The 27,319-nt window shown below is 52.9% G+C and overlaps 2 protein-coding genes across 39 annotated transcripts in view; one reads left to right on the top strand and one right to left on the bottom strand.

The window, feature by feature from the left end:
- Positions 1-27,319, bottom strand: part of LOC127463463 (class I histocompatibility antigen, F10 alpha chain-like) — a 158,784-nt gene that overhangs the window by 92,954 nt on the left and 38,511 nt on the right. For 6 of the 31 annotated variants that reach the window (XM_051772904.1, XM_051772892.1, XM_051772889.1 and 3 more), the window contains exon 6: positions 14,883-14,921. The exons of 10 other annotated variants lie outside the window; for them this stretch is intronic. In XM_051772904.1, the coding sequence (XP_051628864.1) occupies positions 14,883-14,921 (39 nt within the window). Of the gene's footprint in view, positions 1-14,298; positions 14,532-14,882; positions 14,922-15,019; positions 15,070-27,319 lie in introns of those variants that run through there. 15 more of the 31 variants (XM_051772911.1, XM_051772908.1, XM_051772915.1 and 12 more) reach the window with 9 other exon arrangements.
- The window catches only part of LOC127463464 (class I histocompatibility antigen, F10 alpha chain-like), a 237,011-nt gene that overhangs the window by 183,023 nt on the left and 26,669 nt on the right, over positions 1-27,319 (top strand). For 4 of the 8 annotated variants that reach the window (XM_051772924.1, XM_051772919.1, XM_051772929.1 and 1 more), the window contains exon 7: positions 6,501-6,539. In XM_051772924.1, the coding sequence (XP_051628884.1) occupies positions 6,501-6,539 (39 nt within the window). Of the gene's footprint in view, positions 1-6,500; positions 6,540-6,890; positions 6,923-27,319 lie in introns of those variants that run through there. The other 4 variants (XM_051772918.1, XM_051772930.1, XM_051772931.1 and 1 more) reach the window with 2 other exon arrangements.

The following is a 27,319-nucleotide window of genomic DNA, read 5'->3' as shown; positions in this document are numbered from 1 at the left end:
AGCCCCTGCCCAGTAATGGGCACAGGCTGAGCCCCAGGGACACCAGACCCAGGCGGCCTGAGCTCTTCTTCCTGCAGCGTCTGCCTGGGGCAGCCCAGCCAGGCCTGAGTCTCTGCAGGAGAGGCCAAGCCCAGCCAGAGAGGGCTCAGCCCTCTGAGGCTGCACTCACTGCAAAGGGAACAAAACATTGGCCCAGAGGACATCCTGCCCCCAAATGGAGAACTGGAAAGGTCAAGAATAAAAAAGTCACCCCCCTCCAATCTTCAAGAAATGTTCAGACCTCTTTCCTAAAAGCATCCAGGACTCGGGTCACCCAGTTTTGTCTCTGACAAGGCTTTGCAGGGGCTGCTTGGGAAAGGGAAGCCCTGGGGCCCCAGTGCAGATGGTGGGGCTGCACTCTGGGGGGGTCGGCCTTTGGCTCTTGGCTTCCAGGGGCCCCCAGGAGTCAGTGAGCCGGGCTGGGGACGAGGGGCAGGACTGGCTGGGATTGCCTCTGGGGCCTGGCCCAGAAAATGGAAGTGTCCCCATGGGGGCAGCTGGAAAGGGCCCAGGAAGGAAATGCTGCCCCAGCGCAGGCTGTGGCAGTGGGGAGTGTGCAGGGGGAGGAGGCTGGGCCAGAGCAGGGCTGGGCAAGAAGGGCCAAGCCGCGGGTGGGTTCTCCCCCGGCCCCCAGGGCCCAGCCCCTGATGGGAGGGCCTTGGGCAGGGCCTGGGGCAACTGCAGGAACCTCCGAGGCAGCCCAAGGGCCGTGCTTTTGGCAGCTGGGTTGACAGGCCCAGCTCTCTGCAAGAGAAGTTGAGGGCTCTGAGCCAGAGAGGGGCTGAGAGCCGGGTCCAGGCTTGGGAATGGCCGGGAGGGGAAAGGGATGTCTAAGAACAAGTCCCTCAGGAGAGGGAAGCAGAGAGGCTGTGTTTTGACCCCAGCACAAGGGTCTGCAGGGCAGAGCAGAGAATATCCCCCACGTGAGATTGTTGTGCATCCCTCCTTGCAGTTGTGACAGGCACTTCTCTTCAAAGGTCGTTCTGGGAGCGTCTTCTTGTTCTTTCCAGGTGGGATGCAAGCGGTGGGGGGCCCTTTGACACCAAAGGGGAGACGAGCAAGGTGGGCATTTTCCTGCCAGTCTGAATCAGATGTTAATTCTGGTGGGCTGTATCCTTGGTGAATCTAAGCACATCCCTTGGCATTTGGGGTTTTTTTCCGGGTGGTTCTCAACCTGAGAAGCATCAGCAGAGTGGGAAGGAGGTCCCTGCAGTCAGAGGTCAGTGTAAAGGAAGCTGAGAGGGGAGCTTTGGTGAGAATGTTGCCCTCTGAGGGGATCCGTCAGTGTGTGCCTTCCCTGGGGGATTTCTTTGCAGTGGCCGTGCCTATTGCCAGGGGAGCAGAGCCACAGGCCCAGGAGCCGAGCGACAAGGTCAGGTGCTCTTGTGCTGGCCTGGTGGGCAAGGGCAGGGGATTGCAGGGCTCAGCAATGAAGCATTTCCCTCTTCTCTTTGGAGGGAATGTTGCACTCTGAGGGCATCCAGCAGTTTGTGCCTTTGCCTCTGTGATGCTGAAAAACCCAGTCCGAAGAACTGCTCAGAGACTTTGGATCTTTGAGCAGCAAAGGGATTTATTGCCGACGTCGGCAGCGAGCGTGGTTCGCACCACAGAGAACTTGGTCGAGAGTTTCACACAATATCGGGGTTGTATACAATTTTCATATGTGATTAAATATGATAAATCATATTCACCTGATCACAACATCTATCTGTGCATATTAATAATGGGCAAAGCTCGGGCGGAGCTCAGGCGGAGCTTCTCTTGGCCCTCAGTTCTGGGAGGGGTTTAGGTGAGTCTGGGGTCTCTGCTCCTCTCCATCAGTCCCCAGTGTCCCCATCCTGGTCCCTCATGTTCCCACTCCATTCCCGGTGTTCCCATTCCCAGTGTTCCCATCCCATTCCTGATGTCCCCATTCCCAGTCCCTGGTGTCTCCAACCTGCTGCCGATGTCCCCATTCCCTTTCCTGGTGTTCCCATCCAACTTCTGTTTTCCCCATTCCCAGTTCTCTGGGTTCCCATTCATATTCCAGGTGTCTCCATTCCCATTCCTATTGTCCCCATTCCCATTCCAGGTGTTCCCATCCCACCTCTGTTTTCCCTATTCCCATTCCTGGTGTCTCCATTCCCATTCCAGGTGTCCCCATTCCAATCCCAGGTGCCCCCATTCCCATTCCTGGTGTCCCCAACCTGCTCCCAGTGTTCCCATTCCCATTCCCAATGTCCCCATTCCCATTTCAGGTGTCCCCATTCCCGTTCCAGGTGTTCCTATTCCCATTCCAGGTGTCTCTATTCCAATTCCAGGTGTTCCCATTCCCATTCCAGGTGCCCCCATTCCTATTGTCCCCATTTCCATTCCAGGTGTTCCCATTCCCATTCCTGGTGTCCCCATTTCCATTCCAGGTGTTCCCATTCCCATTCCAGGTGTTCCCATTCCCATTCCTGGTGTCCCCATTTCCATTCCAGGTGTTCCCATTTCCATTCCTGGTGTCCCCATTTCCATTCCAGGTGTTCCCATTCCCATTCCTGGTGTTCCCATTCCCATTCCTGGTGTCCCCATTTCCATTCCAGGTGTTCCCATTCCCATTCCAGGTGTTCCCATTCCCATTCCTCGTGTCCCCATTTCCATTCCAGGTGTTCCCATTTCCATTCCAGGTGTTCCCATTCCCATTCCTGGTGTCCCCATTTCCATTCCAGGTGTTCCCATTTCCATTCCTGGTGTCCCCATTTCCATTCCAGGTGTTCCCATTCCCATTCCAGGTGTTCCCATTCCCATTCCTGGTGTCCCCATTTCCATTCCAGGTGTTCCCGTTTCCATTCCAGGTGTTCCCATTCCCATTCCAGGTGTTCCCATTCCCATTCCTGGTGTCCCCATTTCCATTCCAGGTGTTCCCATTTCCATTCCAGGTGTTCCCATTCCCATTCCAAGTGTTTCCATTCCCATTCCTGGTGTCCCCATTCCCATTCCAGATGTTCCTATTCCCATTCCAGGTGTTCCCATTCCAGGTGTTTCCATTCCAGTTCCAGGTGTTCCCATTCCCATTCCTGGTGTCCCCATTTCCATTCCAGGTGTTCCCATTCCCATTCCAGGTGTTCCCATTCCAGGTGTCTCCATTCCAATTCCAGGTGTTCCCATTCCTGGTGTCCCCATTTCCATTCCAGGTGTTCCCATTCCTGGTGTCCCCATTTCCATTCCAGGTGTTCCCATTCCCATTCCAGGTGTTCCTTCCCCATTCCACATGTCCCCATTCCCATTCCTGCTGCCCCCATTCCCATTCCTAGTGTCCCCAGTTTGCTTCCAATGTCCCCATTCCCTATCCAGGTGTTCCCATTTCCATTCCTGGTGTTCCCATCCCATTGCTATTGTCCCCATCCCATTCCTGATGTCCCCATTCCCATTCCAGGCATTCTCATTCCCATTCCAGCTGTTCCATCCCATTCTAGGTGTCACCGCTGTCATTTCCCCTGCTGGTTTACCTTTAAACCAGCACACCAGGGCTGTGCCCAACGGGGGTCCCTGTGGATCATCCAACGCGGGTCCTCCCATGGCTGATGGAGTTGGAGCAGCGGCCGAAGCTCTTCCCGCAGTCGGGGCACTCGGGGCTTCTCTTACCGGTGGGTCCGTTGGTGGGAGGTCAAGGCAGAGCTGTCCCTGAAGCTCTTCCCACACTCCCCACACTTGTGAGGCCTCTCCCTGATGTGGATGTGATGGTGGGTGTAGAGGGTGGAGCTGTCCCACATTCCCTACACGTGTAGGGCCGTTCCCCAGTGGGGATGTGCTGGTGGCTGAGCAGCTCGGTGCTTGTGCTGAAGCTCTTCCCACATTCCAAGCACTTGTAGGGCCATTCCCTGGTGTGGATGCAACGGTGTTTGCAAAGGATGGAGCTGTCCCTGAAGCTCTTCCCACATTCCACACACGTGTAGGGCCGTTCCCACTGTGGATCATCTGGTGTCGGAGCAGGGTGGAGATCTGATTGAAGTTCTTCCCACATTCCTCACACATGTAGGGCCTTTCTCCACTGTGGATCATCTGGTGTCGGAGCAGGCTGGAGATCTGATTGAAGCTCTTCCCACACTCCCCACACGTGTAGGGCCGTTCCCCACTGTGGATGCGACGGTGGTTGCGGAACGTGGAGCTGTGCCTGAAGCTTTTCCCACACTCCCCACACGTGTAGGGCCGTTCCCCACTGTGGATCATCTGGTGTCTGAGCAGGTGGGAGCGCTGTTTGAAACTCTTCCCACACTCCCCACACATGTAGGGCCGTTCCCCAGTGTGGATGCGACAGTGGTTGCGGAGGGTGGAGCTGTACTGGAAACTCTTCCCACATTCCCCACACATGTAGGGCCGTTCCCCACTGTGGATGTGTTTGTGACTGAGGAGGTTGGTGCTCTTCCTGAAGCTCTTCCCACATTCCAAGCACCTGAAGGGTTTCTCCCTGCTGGGAGGCTGCTCAGGGACCACCAGCTCGCAGCTCCGCCTCAAGCTCCGGCCGCCTTCCCGGCACACGCTGGCTCTTTCCTCCTCACAGCCCCCTGGGCTGGCTTTGGAGCCCCTCCTGCGGGGGCATCTCCGGCCCTTTTCCTCCCCGCTGCCTTCCTGCGCCGGGGAGCCCTTCAAAACGGCCTCTCCCACCAGGCTCTGCCGGGGGGATTTGTCCTCCGCGCTCTCCGGCCTCACCTCGGGGCCTGGGGCAGGAACCAACAAGGACACGCAGGGGATTTGCCTCCGGCCCACAGGGAAGCCCAAGGACATCCCCCCAACTCCGGCCCCGGCAGGACGGCCACAAAAGACAAAAGACCCACCCAAAGGGGCACTGACTTCCTCCTCACCTGCCTGGGGGGCCCAAGGCATCTTCCTCTTCCTCGCAGCCTCCTCCTCCATCCGCCCAAGCTTTGGGAAGCAGAAATCCTGATGGGGGGAGGGAAAACAAGGGGTGAGCGCGTTGCCTTGGGGGTTCCTCCTGCCCAAGTCCAGCTCTAGGACTCAGTGGGCATCTTGTGTCCATAAAAACCCCCAAAACACCAACATTCAGTCCAAGATCCCCTCCCAAAATTCCCTCTCTCTGCTCTCTGGGGTTAGGGGTGTCCCCCCTGTCTGCCCTGATGGCACTTCTGCCTGCATTGGGGGTTCCCCTTCTCCGGGCTGCCGGGGGTCCAGCGGCAGCAGGGGGTTCCCACTCTCCGGGGTCCCCTTTAGTGTTGCCAGGGGGGTCCCAGGGCTCACTTCTCCCCACTCTGCCTCCCGGGGCCGCCCGGCCCTCCTCTCTCAGCTCCCACCCTCACAAACCTCTTGGCGCTCTCGGCTCCCACCCCGCCTCAAGGCCCCCCCTCCTCTCCACACTCCAAGGCCTTCCCCCTCTCCGGGACCCCCGCTTAAGGGGCCCGGCGCTCCCTCTCTGCTCCCCCCCCTCCAGCATTCCGGGGGTCCCCCAGCTCCGGGATCGCCCCTCTCCGCTCTCCCCACTCCGCGGCTACCGGGGTTCCCCCCCGGCTCTCACGGGGGCCCCCAAACCGCTCTCGCCCCCCCCAGCATTGCCCAGCGACCGCCAGGACCTTTTGGCTGCTCTTCTTTGTGCTCCCGCTCGGCTCCTCCCTCGGCTGGGCCGCCGCTTTTGGCGGGTTTCCTCCTCCGGGATCCGCCCCCTGCAGCCCTTCCCCCCCTGGACCAGCCCCCCTGGGCCCCCCTTGGGCCCCCCTTAGGCCCCCCTTGCGCAATAAGTCTGGTTATACAGACAAGCAATTTGGTTTTAACCCACAAAACCCAAATGTATAACCCAGCACCCTGGGGCATGAACAAAGTGGTTTTCCTTGGGCCCCCCCCCGAGACCAAAGTAAAGGGAGAGGGGAAAAAAACCTGCTGGTGGGAGAGCTCTTGCAGTCTGGTCAGAAGTGGTGATTGCAGTCCAGTTGAGGGTGGTGGTCTCAGTCTGGTTGAGAGTGGTGAGCTGCAGCCTTCCTGTGGATCCCACGAGTGGTGGAAAGGTTCTGAAACTCCAGGTTTATATATTCTCCAGTTCAGGCAGGAATGGTCAGTCGTTCCCTCAGAGCAGGGAATTCCATGAAAGGATACTTAGTTCTTCCCTCAGAGCGGGGAATTCCATAAAAGGATATGAAGATTGCCAGAGTGGGGAATTCCATAAAAGGGTATGAGGACAGGGACACCCCCCCACCTCGCAGGCCCCCCCCACCCCCCGAGAACAGTTCCTGGGAAAATGGCATGGAAGGCCATAGAATACACACTTTTGGGCTACACCCATCCAGTGAGGAATCGGTCCCAGCTGTTCTAACTAGGACACTGTGTCCGTCATCGCTGCCATCATCATCATCATCGGCCTCGTGGCAGTCGGTGTCTGGAAGCTCCGATCCGGTAACTCCCGGGATGGGGGTCGGCAAGGGGCACGGATCCGCCCGGCAGCATTCCGGGGATCCTGTGCCACGGGTGCTGATCCCACTTTCTTTCCATAGGGAAGAGGGAGGGGAATGGATACGACCCCGCGCCCACCAGTGAATCCCAGCAGCGTGTGTGGATCCAGATCCTCTGTGCAGGGATCCCAGGATGGATGCCGGGATTCCAGAGGGGAATGGGGGCCTAATGGTTGGAGTGGGATTGGAAGGGGATTGCAGCTCAGGGCAGGATTCCAGAGTGGGATCAGGTGGAATTGTGGACTGAGATCAGGGCTGGATTCTGGAGTGGGATTGGGGTGGGATGGATGGAGTGGGATTGGGGTGGGATGGACAGAGCAGGATCAGGAGGGAATCCGGAGCAGTTCCTACTCTCCCTGGGCTCCACAGCCAGATCCATCCCCTGGGATGGGAACAGGGACATGGCGACTCCTTTCCCCGCTCTCATCCCAGCAGGAATCACGGCCTGAGTGATCCTGGAGCTGGATCCACCCCTTCCCTCTCCCTGTGGAAAGGCAGGAGCTGCTGGCAGAGCTAATCCTGCTGCTCCCACCCACCCCGGCCCCCCTGCGGCTCTTCCCGATGGATCAACTTCCTGCTTTTTCCCGTGTGAAACCCAGGACCACAATTATTCCTGAGGCTTTAATTTGGGTGTGAAAATCCTGGCTCCCTCCTCCGGCATCCGGCAGTTTCTCTCTTGGAACCAGGAATGGGAATAGGGACAGGGGGGACTGGGATGGGGACACTGGGGACAGGGATGGGGACACTGGGAGCAGGTTGGTACAGCAGGGAGTGGGAATGGGGACAGGGATGGGAACCCCAGGAATGGGAATGGGGAGAGGGATGGGAACCCCAGGCATTGGAATGGGGACAGGGATGGGAACCTCAGGAATGGGAATGGGGACAGGGATGGGAACCCCAGGAATGGGAATGGGGACAGGGATGGGAACCCCAGGAATGGGAATGGGGACAGGGATGGGAACGTGTCTCTCCAGGAGTTGGTTCAATACAAAGGTGGGTCCCTGGCTCGAGGCCACGGGAAGCCCCTTCTTTGGGAATGTCTGGGAACCAGGTGTCAGAGGTTTGAAAAGAGGTGTTGGAATTGTTTCCCAGTGTCCCCCCATTCCCATCTGTGTCTCCCGGGATGGGGTGGGTTGGAGCGGAGCCGCAGGCGCTGGGCAGGGGCAGTGGGGGGAGGGCGGCTCTCGGGGACACCGCGGTGGCCGTGGGGAGGGCGGGGGGTCCTTTGTTCGGGGGCTTTTGGGGTTTGTCCGGGACCGGACAGAGCTGATTTTGGCCACCTTGTTCTCTTTTCCTGAGAGGAAGTTTTTTCCCCATGGGACACCTCGTGGAGAGTGACCGAGAGAGAGAGAGAGAGAGAGAGCCCGACCCATCTGGGAGCGAGGTGTTCTGCTTTGGGGACTGCCCCTGGGAAAAGGGACTCCTTCACTGCTGGCTGCGAGCACACGGGGCTGAGAGAGCTTTGAACTGCCGGGACAGTTTCTCCCCCCCATCTGGGGGTTTGGGACTTTGTTTTGTCTTGTTTAACTAACACCCAGTGCCCCCAGGGGGAGGAGGAGGAAAGGAGACCAAGAGGTGCTGTGGCCACTCAAACTGCAGAGGAACAACCTGTGCCAGTAGCAGCTGCCCCTCTACAGAAGAAATCCAAGACCAAATCAGCTCAGTTAGTGAGGGATGAAGGGGAAGCAGAGCCCTCAGAACAGGAGCAAGAGGCAGGGCCAGAGGTAATCACCAGATCCCCATCCCAGGCTGAGCTGTGAGAGATGTGAAAAGATTTCAGCCTCCAGCTGGGAGAGCCCCTGCTGACCTGGCTGCTCCAGTGCTGGGATATCATGGCCCAGCATATGGAACTAGGTGGGAGTGCAGCCAAGCAACTGGGATCCCTGTCCTGAGATGTTGGGATTGACCAGGGGATTGGGAAGAGGACAGAGAGGGGATGAGAGCTGGGTACAGGCTTGGGAATTGCCAGGAGGGCTTTTGAAAGGAGCGTAGGGGAAAGGGATGTCTAAGAACAAGTCCCTCAGGAGAGGGAAGCAGAGAGGCTGTGTTTTGACCCCAGCACAAGGGTCTGCAGGGCAGAGCAGAGAATATGCCCACATAAGATTCTTGTGCGTCCGTCTTTGCAGTTCTGACAGGCACTTCTTGTCACAGCCTGTCCTCTCCATTCCAGAATAGGCCCTGGCAACCAAAGAACCAACACCCCACACCATAGTGCAGACCAACCCATGTGCTTTGGGCCCTTTTGTTGTCCTATCCATTCTGGCCCACCCTCTCCATCCCGGAATAGACTCTGGAAACCAAAGAACCAAGCCCCCACCATGTGACAGTTCAACCCCACCCGTGTGCCAAGGGCTCCTTTGTGGTGTCACAGTCTGTCCTCTCCATTCTGGAATAGCCCCTGGAAACCAAAGAACCAACACCTCACACCCCCACAGTGCAGCCCCACCTGTCTGCCACGGGACTCTTTGGGATGTCCCGGCCTTTCCCCCAGGAAAGAAAGCCTGGAGCCTTCGGGTTTCACATGCAGTTGGGGGGACACCCTGGGCACTCCATGGGCAGCAAGAGCTTTCTGTCCTGACACTTTTTGTCTGGCAGGAATCTTCAGCTGTGTTCATTTTGGGCAGTCAGACTGGCAATTTCAGCGCAGGGCTCCTGCAAATGAACGACAGCCCTTCCCTCCAGGAAAGAAACCCCTTACCCTCGGTCTCTTCTCCCGTTCCTTAAAACACAACCTGCAGGGGAGCTTTCTGGGATCTCTTCTCTTGAGAATTGGGAAGACAGACCCGCTCCCATGTTTAACACCTCAGGCAAAACCACCCTTTGAACACCTTTCCCAACCCTCCCCAACCTTTCCCAAAGCCCAGATTTTACAGGTGTCCTGTAATTATGACCCAATCTCACCCAAGCCCACAAACCATGACAGAAACCTCTCAGCCTCACGCTGCCTCCTTCCCATTGCTGTGCCTGATGTGCAGGCAAAAGGCCTTAAAATCAAGTACCCAAAATTCATGGCCTGTTCTTTTTCCCACAAAAGAAGGTGTGGTGAACTCCCCAGACCAGGGAATTGGAAGATCTCCCCAAAACTCCTTTGGTACACGCTGCAGGGCCAACGATTCCTCTGCTCTGCCCTGTCGGCGCTGCTTTGTCTCATCTGGGTCCCCAGAAACCGTCAGCGAAAGCCGGGGAATAAAATCTCTGAGCAGTTGGTTGGGTTCCAGAGGTGACCCTACTTCATTCAGTGCTGAAGGGACACAGGAATTGCTCTCTAACACATGTACATCAGTTCTCAAAACTTTTAACTCTTTTTACATTTTAGCAGACAAAGGAATTCCTGTCCATTGGTTTACCAGTTCTCTGCAGGAATTCTTATTCTCTCTTTTATTGACTCTTGATTTCTCACTTTGCATGATGCTTAGTCCACAATTTTTGTCCTTTTCTTGTCTTTTCCCGAGAGAGGGAGAGCCTCAGTAACTGTCTGTGTTAGTTTTGTCTTTGTCTCTGGTTTCTCTAAGGGTCTTTGTGGTTTAGAAATTCTGCCTTCTTGGTGTCCAGGTCTCAAAAATAGATTTCTCTGCCAGGTCTCTGACCACTGAAATATGGCAGGCCTTAAACTTTTACTTTGTTTTTCTACCAAATGGCCATGGGCCAGAACTTGTCCATCATCCATTGTCTCTTGCCCCCATTCAATCTCCTGCCAGCAGTTTCTCCCCACTGCTGGGTTGGCTCCTTTGTCAAGCACTAGAACTTGTTGGGTAACAGGCCCAGTCCTGTTGCCTATTTTTCGTGGGGATGTGCAGGAGGGCATTGAGTCTTCCATGAGCAAATTGGCAGAGGACCCCAAGCTGGCATGCAGTGTGGATGTGCTGGAGGGTAGGAAGGCTGTGCAGAGGGACCTGGACAGGCTGGACCTCTGGGCCGAGCCCATGGGCATGAGGTTCAAGAGTGCCTTTGGCGCCTTTGGGGCCTGTGGCCACAAGAACCCCCTGCAGCTCCAGGCTGGGGGCAGAGGAGCTGCAAAGGGTCCCCGTGGGAGAGGCCCTGGGGGTGCTGGTGGACAGAGGCTGAACCTGAGCCAGCGGGTGCCCGGGTGGGCAAGAAGGCCAAGGGCAGGCTGGCCTGGATCAGAAAGAGTGTGGCAGCAGGAGCAGGGCAGGGATTCTTCTGCTGGACTGGGCACTGGTGAGGCCACCCCTGGAGTGCTGTGCCCAGCTCTGGGCCCCTCAATTCAGGGAGAACCTTGAGGGGCTGCAGTGGGTGGAGAGCAGGGCAATGGAGTTGGGCAAGGGTCTGCAGTGCCTGGCCTGTGAGGAGCAGCTGAGGGAGCTGGGCTTCTCCAACCTGGAGAACAGGAGGCTCGGGGCTGACCTTCTCCCTGTCCACAACTTCCTGACAGGAGGCTGGAGCCAGGTGGGGGTCAGCCCCTTCTCCGAGACAACAGGCGACAGGACAAGAGGACACGAGGACCTGCCTGTCAGGGGCTGTTTGTCAGGGACAGGAGCAGGACTTTTTGGAGAGAAACAGGGATTAGGTATTGAAATGGGTTACCCAGGGAGGTGGTGGAGTCAGCGTCCCTGGAGGTGTTTAAGCAAAGACTGGCCATGGCACTGAGTGCCGTGCTCTGCTTGACGTGCTGGGGATGGGGCGTAGGCTGGACGCCGGTTGATCTCACAAGTCTCTGCCAAGCTCAGGGACTCTGGGCTTCTGTGCCACCCCAGCCTTTAGGGACAGCGTGCTGGTGGCTCAGAGGCTCCGTCCTTGCCTTGCCTTGCCCATCTGCTGGCTGCCAGGCAAGGGCCTTGTGACATCAGAGCCTCTGTGGAACAGCGCGGGGGCTGAAAAGTGTCAGTGCTGCGTCCCCGTGCCCAGAGCCTGGGCAGAAGTCGGCTGGCAGGGACGGGCAGAGACTGTGCAGAGGTGTCAGCTCGTCCCGCAGCAGCACCATGCCCAGCCAGGGCATCTCCTGGCTCCTCAGGCTCTCGGTGCTCCTGCTCTTGCCTGGCCCACTGGAGCCTTGCAGCCGTGCCACAGGTGCCATTGCTGAGAACCGGGGTTTGCCTTGGATGGCCCCTTGCCAGAAAAGGCAGGAGAGGCTGGAGAGAGGGGAAGGAGGGGGGTCAGGCCGCTGGGATGGTGCCGGCGGGCCGTGAGCCCGAAGCCAGCAAGGCCTTGGGCCCACCCGGTGTCAGGGGAGGACTGAGAGCCCCCAGGGAGGAGGAAAGCTGGGCAGGCCCCAAGGCTCCTGGGCCTCTTCCTTGGCAGCCCTTTGGCCAAGGCCCCCAGGCAGAGGTGGGGCTCAGCCCCTGCCCAGCAATGGGGCACAGGCTGAGCCCCAGGGACACCAGACCCAGGCGGCCTGAGCTCTTCTTCCTGCAGCGTCTGCCTGGGGCAGCCCAGCCAGGCCTGAGTCTCTGCAGGAGAGGCCAAGCCCAGCCAGAGAGGGCTCAGCCCTCTGAGGCTGCACTCACTGCAAAGGGAACAAAACATTGGCCCAGAGGACATCCTGCCCCCAAATGGAGAACTGGAAAGGTCAAGAAGAAAAAAGTCACCCCCCTCCAATCTTCAAGAAATGTTTAGAGCTCTTTCCTAAAAGCATCCAGGACTCGGGTCACCCAGTTTTGTCTCTGACAAGGCTTTGCAGGGGCTGCTTGGGAAAGGGAAGCCCTGGGGCCCCAGTGCAGATGGTGGGGCTGCACTCTGGGGGGGTCGGCCTTTGGCTCTTGGCTTTCAGGGGCCCCCAGGAGTCAGTGAGCCGGGCTGGGGCCGAGGGGCAGGACTGGCTGGGATTGCCTCTGGGGCCTGGCCCAGAAAATGGAAGTGTCCCCATGGGGGCAGCTGGAAAGGGCCCAGGAAGGAAATGCTGCCCCAGCGCAGGCTGTGGCAGTGGGGAGTGTGCAGGGGGAGGAGGCTGGGCCAGAGCAGGGCTGGGCAAGAAGGGCCAAGCCGCGGGTGGGTTCTCCCCCGGCCCCAGGGCCCAGCCCCTGATGGGAGGGCCTTGGGCAGGGCCTGGGGCGACTGCAGGAACCTCCGAGGCAGCCCAAGGGCCGTGCTTTTGGCAGCTGGGTTGACAGGCCCAGCTCTCTGCAAGAGAAGTTGAGGGCTCTGAGCCAGAGAGGGGCTGAGAGCCGGGTCCAGGCTTGGGAATGGCCGGGAGGGGAAAGGGATGTCTAAGAACAAGTCCCTCAGGAGAGGGAAGCAGAGAGGCTGTGTTTTGACCCCAGCACAAGGGTCTGCAGGGCAGAGCAGAGAATATCCCCCACGTGAGATTGTTCTGCATCCCTCCTTGCAGTTCTGACAGGCACTTCTCTTCAAAGGTCGTTCTGGGAGTGTCTTCTTGTTCTTTCCAGGTGGGATGCAAGCGGTGGGGGGTCCTTTGACACCAAAGGGGAGATGAGCAAGGTGAGCATTTTCCTGCCAGTCTGAATCAGATGTTAGTTCTGGTGGGCTGTATCTTTGGTGAATCTAAGCACATCCCTTGGCATTTGGGTTTTTCGGGGTGGTTTGCAGCCTGAGAAGCATCAGCAGAGTGGGAAGGAGGTCCCTGCAGTCAGAGGTCGGTGTAAAGGAAGCTGAGAGGGGAGCTTTGGTGAGAATGTTGCCCTCTGAGGGGATCCGTCAGTGTGTGCCTTCCCTGGGGGATTTCTTTGCAGTGGCCGTGCCTGTTGCCAGGGGAGCAGAGCCACAGACCCAGGAGCCGAGCGACAAGGTCAGGTGCTCTTGTGCTGGCCTGGTGGGCAAGGGCAGGGGATTGCAGGGCTCAGCAATGAAGCATTTCCCTCTTCTCTTTGGAGGGAATGTTGCACTCTGAGGGCATCCAGCAGTTTGTGCCTTTGCCTCTGTGATGCTGAAAAACCCAGTCCGAAGAACTGCTCAGAGACTTTGGATCTTTGAGCAGCAAAGGGATTTATTGCCGACGTCGGCAGCGAGCGTGGTTTGCACCACAGAGAACTTGGTCGAGAGTTTCACACAATATCGGGGTTGTATACAATTTTCATATATGATTAAATATGATAAATCATATTCATCTGATCACAACATCTATCTGTGCATATTAATAATGGGCAAAGCTCGGGCGGAGCTCAGGCGGAGCTTCTCTTGGCCCTCAGTTCTGGGAGGGGTTTAGGTGAGTCTGGGGTCTCTGCTCCTCTCCATCAGTTCCCAGTGTCCCCATCCTGGTCCCTCATGTTTCCACTCCATTCCTGGTGTTCCCATTCCCAGTGTTCCCATCCCATTCCTGATGTCCCCATTCCCAGTCCCTGGTGTCTCCAACCTGCTGCCAATGTCCCCGTTCCCTTTCCTGGTGTTGCCATCCCAGTTCCTGCTATCCCCAGGCTGTTCCCAGTGTCCCCAGCGTGGTCCTCCAGGTCCCCATTCCCATTCCTGGTGTCCCCATTCCCATTCCTGGTGTCCCCATTCCCATTCCTAGACTTCCCAACCCAGTTCTGTTTTCCCCATTCCCATTCCTGGTGTCCCCATTCCCATTCCTGATGTTCCCATCCCAGCTCTGTTTCCGCATTTCCATTTCCGTGTGTCCCCATTCCCAGTTCCTGCTGTCCCCAACCTGCTCCCCATGTCTCCATTGCTATTCCTGGTGTCCCCACCCCATTCCTGATGACCCCAGCCTGTTCCAGTGTCCCCAACCTTCTCCTGGTCATCCCATCCTGCTCCTGGTGTCCCCATCCCTTTCCCCATTGTCTCCTTGTGTTCCCATTTCCATTCCTGATCTCTGCAGCCTACTCCCAGTGTCCCCATCCCTGTCCCCAATGTCCCCATTCCAGCCCCCCTGTCCCCATTCCCATTCCTGGTTCCCACAGAGGAACTGCCGGATGCCAGAGGAAGGAGCCAGGATTTCTTGCCCAAAGCAGGAGATTTTCACACCCAAATTAAAGCCTCAGGAATAATTGTGGTCCTGGGTTTCACACGGGAAAAAGCAGGAAGTTGATCCATCGGGAAGAGCCGCAGGGGGGCCGGGGTGGGTGGGAGCAGCGGGATGAGCTCTGCCAGCAGCTCCTGCCTTTCCACAGGGAGAGGGAAGGGGCGGATCCAGCTCCGGGATCGCTCAGACCGTGATTCCTGCTGGGATGAGAGCAGGGAAAGGAGTCACCATGTCCCTGTTCCCATCCCAGGGGATGGAGCCGGCTGTGGAGCCCAGGGAGAGTAGGAACTGCTCCAGAATCCCACCTGATCCTGCTCTGTCCATCCCACCCCAATCCCACTCCATCCATCCCACCCCAATCCCACTCCAGAATCCAGCCCTGATCCCAGTCCACAATTCCACCTGATCCCACTCTGGAATCCTGCCCTGAGCTGGAATCCCCTTCCAATCCCGCTCCAGCCATTAGGGCCCCATTCCCCTCTGGAATCCCGGCATCCATCCTGGGATCCTTGCACAGAGGATCTGGATCCACACACGCTGCTGGGACTCACTGGTGGGCGCGGGGTCGTATCCATTCCCCTCCCTCTTCCCTATGGAAAGAAAGTGGGATCAGCACCCGTGGCACAGGATCCCCGGAATGCTGCCGGGCGGATCCGTGCCCCTTGCCGACCCCCATCCCGGGAGTTACCGGATCGGAGCTTCCAGACACCGACTGCCAAGAGGCCGATGATGATGATGATGGCAGCGATGACGGACACAGTGTCCTAGTTAGAACAGCTGGGACCGATTCCTCACTGGATGGGTGTAGCCCAAAAGTGTGTATTCTATGGCCTTCCATGCCATTTTCCCAGGAACTGTTGTCGGGGGGGGGCCTGCGAGGTGGGGGGGGATGTCCTGAGCACCCTCCTACCCTTTTATGGACTGAGCATCCTCATATCCTTTTATGGAATTTCCCGCTCTGACAATCCTCATATCCTTTTATGGAATTCCCCGCTCTTAGGGAAGAATTGAGCATCCTTTTATGGAATTCCCTGCTCTGAGGATATGACTGACCATTCCTGCCTGAACTGGAGAATATATAAACCTGGAGTTTCAGAACCTTTCCACCACTCGTGGGATCCACAGGAAGGCTGCAGCTCACCACTCTCAACCAGACTGAGACCACCACCCTCAACTGGACTGCAATCACCACTTCTGACCAGACTGCAACAGCTCTCCCACCAGCAGGTTTTTTCTCCTCTCCCTTTACTTTGGACTCAGGGAGGGGCCAAGGAAAACCACTTTGTTCATGCCCCAGGGTGCTGGGTTATACATTTGGGTTTTGTGGGTTAAAACCAATTGCTTGTCTGTATAATCAGACTTATTGGGCAAGAGGGGCCCAAGGGGGGCCCAAAAGGAGCCCAAGGGGGCTGGTCCAGGGGGGGAAGGGCTGCAGGGGGTGGATCCCAGAGGAGGAAACCCGCCAAAAGCGGCGGCCCCGCCGAGGGAGGAGCCGAGCGGGAGCACAAAGAAGAGCAGCCAAAAGGTCCTGGCGGTGGCTGGGCAATGGCGGGGGGGGCGAGAGCGGTTTGGGGGCCCCCGTGAGAGCCGGGGGGGAACCCCGGTAGCCGCGGAGTGGGGAGAGCGGAGAGGGGCGATCCCGGAGCTGGGGGACCCCCGGAATGCTGGAGGGGGGGGAGCAGAGAGGGAGCGCTGGGCCCCTTAAGCGGGGGTCCCGGAGAGGGGGAAGGCCTTGGAGTGTGGAGAGGAGGGGGGGCCTTGAGGCGGGGTGGGAGCCGAGAGAGGAGGGCCGGCCGGCCCCGGGAGGCAGAGTGGGGAGAAGTGAGCCCTGGGACCCCCCTGGCAACACTAAAGGGGACCCTGGAGAGTGGGAACCCCCCGGAGCCGCGGGACCCCCGGCAGCCTGGAGAAGGGGGATCCCCAATGCAGGCAGAAGTGCCATCAGGCCAGACAGGGTGGACCCCCCTAACCCCAGAGAGCAGAGAGGGGGAACTCCTGGGAGGAGATTTTAGGCTGAATGTTGTTGTTTTGGGGGTTTTTACGGACACAGGATGCCCGGTGAGTCCTAGAGCTGGACTTGGGCAGGAGGAACCCCCAAGGCAACGCACTCACCCCTTGTTTTCCCCCTCCAGTAGGATTTCTGTTTCCCAAAGCTTGGGCGGATGGAGGAGGAGGCTGCGAGGAAGAGGAAGATGCCTTGGGCCCCCCAGGCAGGTGAGGAGGAAGTCAGTGCCCCTTTGGGTGGGTCTTTTGTCTTTTGTGGCCGTCCTGCCGTGGCTGGAGTTGGGGGGATGTCCTTGGGCTTCCCTGTGGGCCGGAGGCAAATCCCCTGCGTGTCCTTGTTGGTTCCTGCCCCAGGCCCCGAGGTGAGGCCGGAGAGCGCGGAGGACAAATCCCCCCGGCAGAGCCTGGTGGGAGAGGCCGTTTTGAAGGGCTCCCCGGCACAGGAAGGCAGCGGGGAGGAAAAGGGCCGGAGATGCCCCCGCAGGAGGGGTTCCAAAGCCAGCCCAGGGGGCTGTGAGGAGGAAAGAGCCAGCGTGTGCCGGGAAGGCGGCCGGAGCTTGAGGTGGAGCTGCGAGCTGGTGGTCCCTGAGCAGCCTCCCAGCAGGGAAAAGCACTTCAGGTGCTTGGAATGTGGGAAGAACTTCAGCAAGAGGTGCAACCTATTGAGGCACCAGCACATCCACACTGGGGAACGGCCTTACACGTGTGAGGAGTGTGGGAAGAGCTTCAAACGGAGTTCCAACCTGCTCCAACACCAGATGATCCACAGTGGGGAAAGGCCCTACATGTGTGGGGAATGTGGGATGAACTTCAATCAGATCTCTGCCCTGCTCCGACACCAGATGATCCACAGTGGGAACGGCCCTACACGTGTGCGGAGTGTGGGAAGAGCTTCAGGGACAGCTCCAGCCTTTGCAAACACCGTTGCATCCACACCAGGGAATGACCCTACAAGTGCTTGGAATGTGGGAAGAGCTTCAGCACAAGCACCAAGCTGCTCAGCCACCAGCACATCCCCACTGGGGAACGGCCCTACACGTGTAGGGAATGTGGGACAGCTCCACCCTCTACACCCACCTTCGCATCCACATCAGGGAGAGGCCTCACAAGTGTGGGGAGTGTGGGAAGAGCTTCAGGGACAGCTCTGCCTTGACCTCCCACCAACGGACCCACCGGTAAGAGAAGCCCCGAGTGCCCCGACTGCGGGAACAGCTTCGGCCGCTGCTCCAACTCCATCAGCCATGGGAGGACCCGCGTTGGATGATCCACAGGGACCCCCGTTGGGCACAGACCTGGTGTGCTGGTTTTAAGGTAAACCAGCAGGGGAAATGACAGCGGTGACACCACGGGGACATCGATGACATCACAGGGACAGCGGTGACATCACGGGGACAGCAGTGACATCACAGGGACAGTGGTGACATCACCGGGGGTTAATTTTTGTGTGAAAATCTCCTGCTTTGGGCAATAAATTCTGGCTCCTCCTCCGGCATCCAGCAGTTCCTCCCTGGGAACCAGGAATGGGAATGGGGACAGGGGGAATGGGAATGGGGGCACCTGGAATGGGAATGGGAACACCTGGAATGGGGATGGGAACATTGGGAGCAGACTGGGAACAACAGGAATGGGAATGGAGACATCAGGAACTCGGAATGGGGGCACCTGGATTGGGAATGGGGACACCGGGGAGAGGGATGGAGACACTGGGAGCAGGTTAGGGACACCAGGAATGGGAATGGGGACACCAGGAAATTGAATGGAGCCACCAGGAACTGGGAAGGGAACACCTGGAATGGGAATGGGAATACGTGGAATGGGAATGGGTATCGATGGAAGGGTATGGACAGATTGCTCCAGGATCAATATGATCAGGCAAATGTCGGATTTATTAGGAGAAAGACAGATTATATAGTGCTCATGACGCTCAGCTTCTTGTTCACACTACGTTGGTTACATAAGGAAAACATACTCTGCTGTTCACTGCTAATTGGACCACAACAGGTGGTCATAGGAGATGAGAAAACTTTATTCACCTGCCAAAAACTCCTCCTTTGCATCTTGGCACAAGGCCTGCAGCCATATTAGTGGCGCAGCATTTTTTACTATCTGCACCCAGCCATGCTAAGGTGAAACACACAGAAATGAAAAGAAAATTGTTCACACAATTTTTGCCTTACGACAAATCCCCTTTTTTGTTCTTGAACAATTTGATTTGCATTTCTGTAATACTCCTTATTGTACCAATAACATATCAACAAACATGATTACATATAACAATAATAGTACATTAACAAACTTAACAACTTAATAACTTCAAGGTTTGTGCTCTTAAATTTTCTTAAAAGTGCTTTTCTAAATATAGGATTTATTCTTGAAAAATCTTTATTCAGTATAAAACACTTCTGGAAATGGAACTCCATTTATTTTTGTTATGTGTCTTCTGTATTTGAAGATGTTTGTGTATTTGTTGGATCAAAACACATTAATCATCATGCATTCACACACATACAAACATACAAACTCTCACAGTGGCCACTGTCAATCATTCACACAATCATACTTTTGAATTCCATATCACTGTGTTTTATGAGCTAAAAAGTTATAATTCTTTAGTACCTTATGATGTTAAAGCTTCTTAACCAAATAGATAAACTTTCTTTTACTAATATATAGTGAATAATCTAAAGTTCACACAACACACTTTCTTGAATTCTAAACCTCTATAATTATGTGCTTCCTAACTTACTTATGTGCTTTAGAAATATCAAAAAATTGTGCTCATAAATTGTGCTCTCAATAAGACTGAATACTGTGCCCTTTTGGTAATTCACTGTTACCTACAACAGCAACAACATCAGCCTTGTTTTGAAGAACCAGCTTCTTTCCAGGGTTTCATTTATGTGCAGATACTCAGAGAACACCTGTGCACAAAAAAACTTAAAACATATGAAACACTTTTGCAAGTCAATAGAGGAAAACTGATATCTCTCTTTTCCCCCTTTTCTTTGTGCGAAAGTGTGTTAAAAATTCTTAAAGCACTGATTTCTTTACTAAATACTCTTATGTTAATAATTCTAAACTTATAACAGCTTTATTCTATAACAAACTCCACTATACTAATTCTATTATTTAATAATTCTGGAAAAATTCTGGGAATGTTGCTGATTTGTTCTAAACTCCAGCGTTATTTTCTTCATCATCATCAGAACTTATGTCTGAATCTGAAGAAGTGTCAGTCTCCACAGACAAAAGGGGTTTTATAGCTGCAGTTGTAGCATCAGCTGAATAGGCTGCTTTCTCTTGTTGGACCATGTTTTCAGCAGCTTCTAAAAACTGGGCTGTAGTGGGACTCCTAGGTAGTGCACCCAAAACCTGTTTTGCATTTTCATTAGCATTATAATAGGCCAGCATGTTTAAGAATTTTGCTTTCATGTTATCATCTATGTCTGGATCTGAATCTATTGACTCATTTAAACGATCTACAAATTGATCGTACGGTTCCGAGGGTCCTTGCTCAATTGAAATACATGGGAGTCTTGACTTTGCATCCCTTATCATAAGCAATGACTTATAAGCCAATTCCTGACTAGTTTTTAATACCTCATTTGGAAACTGATTTTGCAAATATGCACTGTTGTACTGACCAAAACCCATGAGCATGTCAACAGAAACACCAAAGAGAGGGTGTCCTTTCTGCCTAGGTTTTACAACTCCTGTAGTACAACTGGCACTCCATTCGGTAAAAAATTCTAGCTGTTGGTGTTATAAGTAAACCCAGGAAATTTGCTGCTCAAAGGGGTTAATAAAGTTGTTGTATTTTACTAACCACATTGTTAAGAGTCATGAGTTGACTGATTATGAAATATCTAACCACAAGTTTGTATGCTGTAGAACACAACGCAGAGTGACTCAGTATTTTGGAGCTGTTTGATTACAGGCATATTGATATGGACTAAGATGGAGGGGCAAACCACGAGGAGTCCTATGATTAGATGACATCTCCCGATGGAAAATTCCAGGACCACGGTCTCATTGGGACTAGTGACTTTAAAATCATTGGAGGAAGCCCCTCAGCAACGGCAGATGCCCGCGAGTGGAGGAGCCAACCACAGATCTGCCCGCGAAAGAGGAACCAAGCAGGGAGCAGCCCGCGAACCTCCCACCAATGGACTATGAACATGACTTTGGGGGGTGGCATCAACAAAGGGTATAATTGTTGCTGTTTCGCTTCCCCATTTTGCGGACTGTGGTGGAGCAAGGGTCTCCCCGGTCGCCCGGCTGGCCGCTTTTGCTTGTTAGCATTAATAAACCTTTGTTTTACCTTGCAACCGAAATTATAACCTCATTCTATTGATTACAATTGGTGCCGTGACTCGGATGGAGACCCCCTGAGTGATAGAAACACTCTCTGGGGAGGGCGATTCTATTATTCAGCTTCTCCATACCGACCAGTTTATTAAGGCAAACAAGCAAAAGGAATTGGGTTTCTGCAGGTCTCCATAATCTCTGCATGCAGGTTCGGACAACGTCTAGCTCAAGGGTAGCTAGGATTTGTGGTGAGCTCTGATTGAGGGCGACAGCCGATCAAAGGCTGTGGTTTGTCCGGTTGGGGAGGGTCCGCTCCAGTGTCCAGAGTGACGCTGCCAGAAAGAGTGAAGACTCATCCGAGGAGAGGTGAGTATTGCAAACCCCCTTGGCGGTTGGGAGGGGGTCCTGGGGTGTGCTTGCTTGAGACGTTCTCTGAGAACGAAGTGATTGTGGACCCCTCAGTAGTGCGGTTTCTGTAGCCCGCGAGGAGCAGACCACGACCAGGGGGAAGTGTTTGTGTTTTGAGTGAGTGTGTGTGTGAGAGAAGGCACCCCAGAAGATGGGTTCGGGGAAGAGCAAGGTTTCCCCACCCATGGGTGGCTGTACAGTAGAGCAACCAGGCAGGTCCTCTGATGAGGAACAGCTCCTGAGGTCTGGTGGTTCCCGGAGGGGAAAAGGACTAGGGAGTAAAATCTATATGGCGAAGAAGTGTCCTCGGGAGAAAAGACAGTCTGTACTAGGCAGCTGCGGCTCCCAGAGTGAAAGGAACCGTGTTAGGGATTTATCTACCGAAAAGGGAAGTGGAGTTGTGAGCAAGACGAAAATAGATCCTCTGGAGGAGAGAGGATGTGAAGAAAGCGGCTTTGAGGCTAGGTCGCAGGGCATTCCAGCAAACAGCCCATTAGGAATATTGTTGAGAAGTTGGAATAGTAACCCACATACTCTCGGGAAGTCGAGGGATAAGCTGATTTATTATTGTGTTGAAGTGTGGGGAGGTAGACAGATCGGAGATGGTGTGTATTGGCCAATTTATGGTACCTTAGAAGGCTGGATTTGTGAGATCCTGAATTATTATGTTAGCGATAAGAGACCCTATTGTCTAGAGGAAAGTCAATATGCCATTATTTGGCTGGGAGCTAGTACACCTACCCGGCTATTTCCTCTAAAAGAAAAAGGGAAGCAAGTGGACTCTAGTAGGGATCTTGAATTTAGAAGTTCCCCTCCACCTTATATTCCCCCATATAGTGGAGCTAGTAAAGTGATACCCAGTGCTCCAACAGTGTCAGAGCCCGCCATTTTACCTGAGCAAGGGCGGGAATCCGCCATTTCACTCACACAAGGGCGGGAAATTTTTATTCTACCATTAGAAGGGCGGGAATCCGCCATTTTACCTGCGCAAAGGCGGGAACCCACCATTTTGTGTCCAACGGGGCGGGAGTCCACCATTTTGTCTGAGCAAGGGCGGGAATCCGCCATTTTGCCTGCACAAGGGCTGGAGTCCGCCATTTTGTCTAAGCAAGGACAAGAACCTACCATTTTAACATCTACGTCTACACCTCTATCAGCCGAAAGGGCCAGTGAGTCGTTCTTAAATCATGACATGACATCGACTCATGGAAAAACTGAACACCCCCCTCTACAGTCACAGTTATACCCCCTTCGTGAGACCGCTTTGACGGGAAGACAAGGAGGGATAGGATTTGTGTCAGTACCCCTTAGCTCTGGAGACGTATGAGCTTTTAAAAAGGAAATGGGAAATTTGCTAGAGGACCCCATAGGGGTTTCTGAAAGATTCGATCAGTTCTTAGGACCAAATACCTATACCTGGGACGAGTTGCAAGCTATACTGGGCATCTTGTTTACGGTAGAAGAAAGGGGGATGATTAGAGTTGCTGGGATGAGAAATTGGGATAGGAGGCACCAGCAGGGACCGGCTGCTGAGACAAAGTGGCCCGTTGAGAAACCAAATTGGGATAATCAGAGGCCGGACGACAGGGCCAAAATGGACGACCTAAGAGGCATGATAGTGCAAGGAATAAGGGAATCTGTCCCTAGAGGGCAGAACATAGATAGAGCATTTAAGGAATATCAAAAGAAGGACGAGTCACCCACAGATTGGTTGGAGAGATTGAGAAAGAGTTTTCAGCTGTATTCAGGAATGGATCCTGAGGATGATGCAATGGGACAGGCGGTACTCAAACTTAGATTTGTCCAGGGATCGTGGGAGGATATCAGGAAAAAGTTAGAGAAGAATAGAGACTGGCAAACAAAAGGTTTGGATTTGTTGTTAAGAGAAGCGCAGGAGGTGTATGTTCGGAGAGACAAAGTAAGAGAAGAAGAGAAGCAAAAAAGGAAGACATGCAGAGAAGACAGACAAGGGTTTTAGTAGCAGCTATCAAAGGAGAACAAAATAGTAACAGGGAACAAGAGAGAAAGGGATCCTTTAGGCTCCATGATCAGGCACAGCCAAGATGGAGTAGGAAGGTGAATTTCAGAGAAATTGAGTGTCATTATTGTGGTCAAAAGGGACATATTCAGAGGAATTGCAAAAAGAAGCAGAGGGACGAGCAGATCTTTTTAGAGGACTAGGGGGGTCAGGGACTCTATTTGCTGGGGATCCCAAAGAATACAGAGCCCTTGATAAAATTAAAAGTGGGTCCTCAGCAACAAGTTATTGAGTTCCTTGTGGACTCAGGAGCAGAGAGATCAACTGTACAACAACTACCTCAAGGATGTGTAATCTCATCCGACAAAGTTCAAGTGATTGGAGCAAAAGGGGAGCCTTTTAAAGTACCTATAATTAAGAACGCCGAATTAGAGGCTTCCAATAAATTTGCCTTGGGAACATTTTTGTTAGTTCCAGAGGCAGAGTATAATCTGTCGGGGAGAGATTTAATGGTGGAATTGGGGATTAATTTAGAAGTCTCAGAACAACAGCTGAAAGTAAAAATTTATGCCCTTACGGCAGAAGATGAGACAAAAATAAACCCAGAGGTGTGGTTTACTCCTGATACTGTGGGGAGGCTAGATGTTGAGCCATTTGAAATATCTATAAAAGATCCAGATAGACCTATCAGGGTAAAACAATACCCGATCCCGAATGAAGGGAGAGTGGGCCTTAAGCCTATTATAGAAAGATTATTGGCAAAAGGGTTATTAGAACTTTGTATGTCCCCTCATAATACACCCATTTTACCAGTTAAAAAGCCAGACGGGACTTATAGGTTGGTGCAAGATTTAAGAGAAGTGAATAAAAGAACAGTGACGAGATTCCCAGTGGTTGCTAACCCATACACTCTATTAAGCCAAGTGTCCTCAGAACATCAATGGTACAGTGTAATAGATTTGAAAGACGCTTTCTGGACTTGTCCTCTTAAAGAGGAAAGTAGAAACTATTTTGCCTTTGAATGGGAAGACCCTGACACCCACAGGAAGCAGCAGTTAAGGTGGACAGTCCTACCCCAAGGGTTTACAGAGTCACCGAATCTGTTTGGGCAGGCTTTGGAGAAACTGTTAGAGTCCTTCAAACCTAGGGAAGGAACAGTATTAGTACAATATGTTGATGACCTGCTGATAGCAGGGAAAGATGCGGAGTCTGTAAGGGAAGAAAGTATTAGGCTTCTGAATTTTCTGGGGGGCAAAGGCCTTAAAGTGTCTAAGTCTAAGTTACAGTTTACAGAGGAGAAAGTAAAGTACTTAGGACATTGGCTAAGTAAAGGATGTAAGGGGTTAGATCCTGAAAGAGTAAAGGGAATATTATCCATGCCTGCACCTAAAAGCAAAAGGCAAATCAGACAGATGTTAAGACTTTTGGGATATTGTAGGCAATGGATAGAGAACTATAGTAATAAAGTAAAATTTTTATATGAAAAATTGGCTAAGGAAAAGTTGGTAAAGTGGACTGATGAAGATGAGGGTAAGTTAGAGATATTAAAGGAAGACTTGATGAACTCTCCCGTACTTAGCCTTCCAGACATCAGAAAACCCTTTTATCTATTTGTGAATGTGGAGAATGGAACAGCTTATGGGGTATTGACTCAGAAGTGGGCTGAACATAAGAAACCAGTAGGGTATTATTCAAAAATCCTAGATCCAGTCAGCAGAGGTTGGCCTACCTGTCTGCAGGCTGTAGTGGCTACTGCACTCTTAGTGGAAGAAGCTGTGAAGGTTACTTTTGGTGGAGATTTAAAGGTGTACACTCCTCATGATATCAGAGGAGTATTAAAACAGAGGGCAGAAAAGTGGTTGACAGATAGCCGGTTGTTGAAATATGAGAGCATTCTGCTAAATACCTCTAAGCTGGAGTTGGAAGTAACTCATTTGCAGAATCCAGCTCAGTTTCTATATGGTGAACCTCAAGGAGGTGTGGTACATGATTGCACCCAGGTTATAAACCTCCAGACGAAAATTAGGGAGGATCTGGAGGAAGAGGAATTAGATACAGGTGAAAAACTTTATATTGATGGTTCGTCTAGAGTAGTAGATGGAAAAAGAAGGTCAGGCTATGCTATAGTGGATGGAGCTACTTTGCAAGTCAGGGAATCTGGATCTTTGTGTGGCACCTGGTCGGCTCAAGTATGTGAACTCTATGCCTTGTTAAGATCTCTTCAATTGTTGGAAGGGAAAATAGGGACTGTATTCACGGACTCAAAATATGCTTTTGGGGTAGTACACACGTTTGGGAAGATATGGGAAGAAAGAGGGCTGACAAATGCGAAAGGAAAAGGGTTGGTTCATGAGAGTTTGATTCGAGAGGTGTTGCGAGCTTTGAGAGGTCCAAAAGAGATTGCAGTAGTGCATGTAAAAGGTCACCAGAGGGGATTGAAAATGACAGCCAGAGGAAATAATCTAGCTGATGCTGAGGCAAAGAAAGCAGCTCTGTTAGTGGTGAGTGAACAAGAGCCAGGAAGTGAACAAGTTCCTAAGTCTTTTAGCAATCAAGAGAAGGAGAAGTTGTTGCAAGTCGGTGCAAGGGAAGAACAGGGAAAGTGGTTGTTGTCAGATGGGAGAGAAGTAATCCCTAAGGGCCTTGCCCGTAGGATTATGGGAAGGCTGCACGAGCAGACGCATTGGAGTACCCAGGCCTTGGTAGACCATTTTGGGAACAGATATGTATGCGTTGGAGTGTATGATATAGCTAAAAAGGTCCTGGAGGGATGCCTGACTTGTAAGAAGGTGAATAGAGGGTATTTGAGGAATAAAATCAAAGGAGGAAGAGAATTAGCAAAAAGACCATTTGAGAAAATTCAAGTTGACTTCACTGAGTTGCCAAAGGTGGGGAGGTATCAGTATTTATTGGTGTTAGTGGATCATCTGACACACTTTGTGGAAGCCTTTCCCACTGCTCGGTGCACAGTTAAAGTGGTATCTAAAATCTTATTAGAAGAAATTGTACCAAGGTATGGTGTGGTCACTGTGATAGATTCAGACAGGGGAACTCACTTCACTTCAAAGGTAATCAAAGGAATAACAGAATTGCTAGGTACCAAATGGGAATATCATACCCCTTGGCACCCTCAGAGTTCGGGGAGAGTAGAAAGGATGAATGGAGAAATTAAGAAACACCTGACCACATTAATGTTGGAAACAAAGATGAATTGGGTAATGTGTCTCCCTTTGACATTACTGTACATCAGAACTCAACCTCGGGCAGATACTGGTATTTCACCTTTTGAAATGTTGTATGGTATGCCTTTTGAGTTCGGGACCCCGGTAGATCATCCTGAGGTTGAAGACACACATCTAAGAGAGTATGTCATTGAGTTAATGAAGAGGAGACAGGAGTTAAGAAAGAAGGGACTAGTGACTCAAAGACCACCTTTAGATTTAGCTATCCATAAGATTCAACCGGGTGATCAAGTGCTAATTAAAACTTGGAAGGAAACATCTCTAACTCCACAGTGGGAGGGGCTCTTTGTTGTTCTTCTTACTACAGATACCGCAATAAGGACAGCTGAGCGAGGGTGGACCCATGCATCACGAGTGAAGGGACCAGTAACAGGACCAGAGTGGAAAGTGACCTCGAATCCAGGAGATTTACAGATGAAATTTGAAAGAGTACGGCCCGCAGATGGACTTTGATGAAGAAGCAGTAAGGCCCAGCCTGTATTCTTTTTTGCAGATACCCCAAGGACAGACTCTAAGGAGAGTGCATTTTGACTTCTGGAACTTAGAAAGGATACCTGAACAGACTGGAGGTTCAGGACTGTATAAGGTCATAGGAACTCAAACAGTTTTACCCTTTTGCTGTGAAGTGGAAACGGACATACCTGAGGGACGTGGCCCGCATGGAATACCCTGTATAAAACATCCAGAGTCCACATATTACAGTTGGGTACTGTGTGAATGTAAGAAATGGCGCTGTGTGTCGATAAGGGGACAACCTTATTGTATGAGGTGCAGAACAAGGTCTGACGAATCAGTAAGGGAGCAATTAGCCAAAGCGGAAATAATAAAAGCCTTTTGTGGTTGGGAGTGGTTAGTCCCAGAGACTTGGGAAATTTATGAAAGCAATTGGAATAAAGCATTAATAGAGTTATGCCGAACTAGATTTTCTTGGAAATTGGAGAAACCTAATAGAAGGAGACATATTGATCTATTGGGGTTGATTGACCAAGTCCAAAATCTTGAAGTAGACGAGTCTCAGTCCGAACATTCAGTGAGCTAAATTATCCCC

This window comes from Manacus candei, unplaced genomic scaffold (genome assembly GCF_025592945.1).
Source record: "Manacus candei isolate 608988 ecotype Guabito, Panama unplaced genomic scaffold, ASM2559294v1 h1tg000162l, whole genome shotgun sequence".
NCBI classification, from domain to species: Eukaryota; Metazoa; Chordata; class Aves; order Passeriformes; family Pipridae; genus Manacus; species Manacus candei.
The sequence above is the reverse complement of the archived record's forward strand: the minus strand, read 5'-3'. Positions and strand labels throughout refer to the sequence as shown.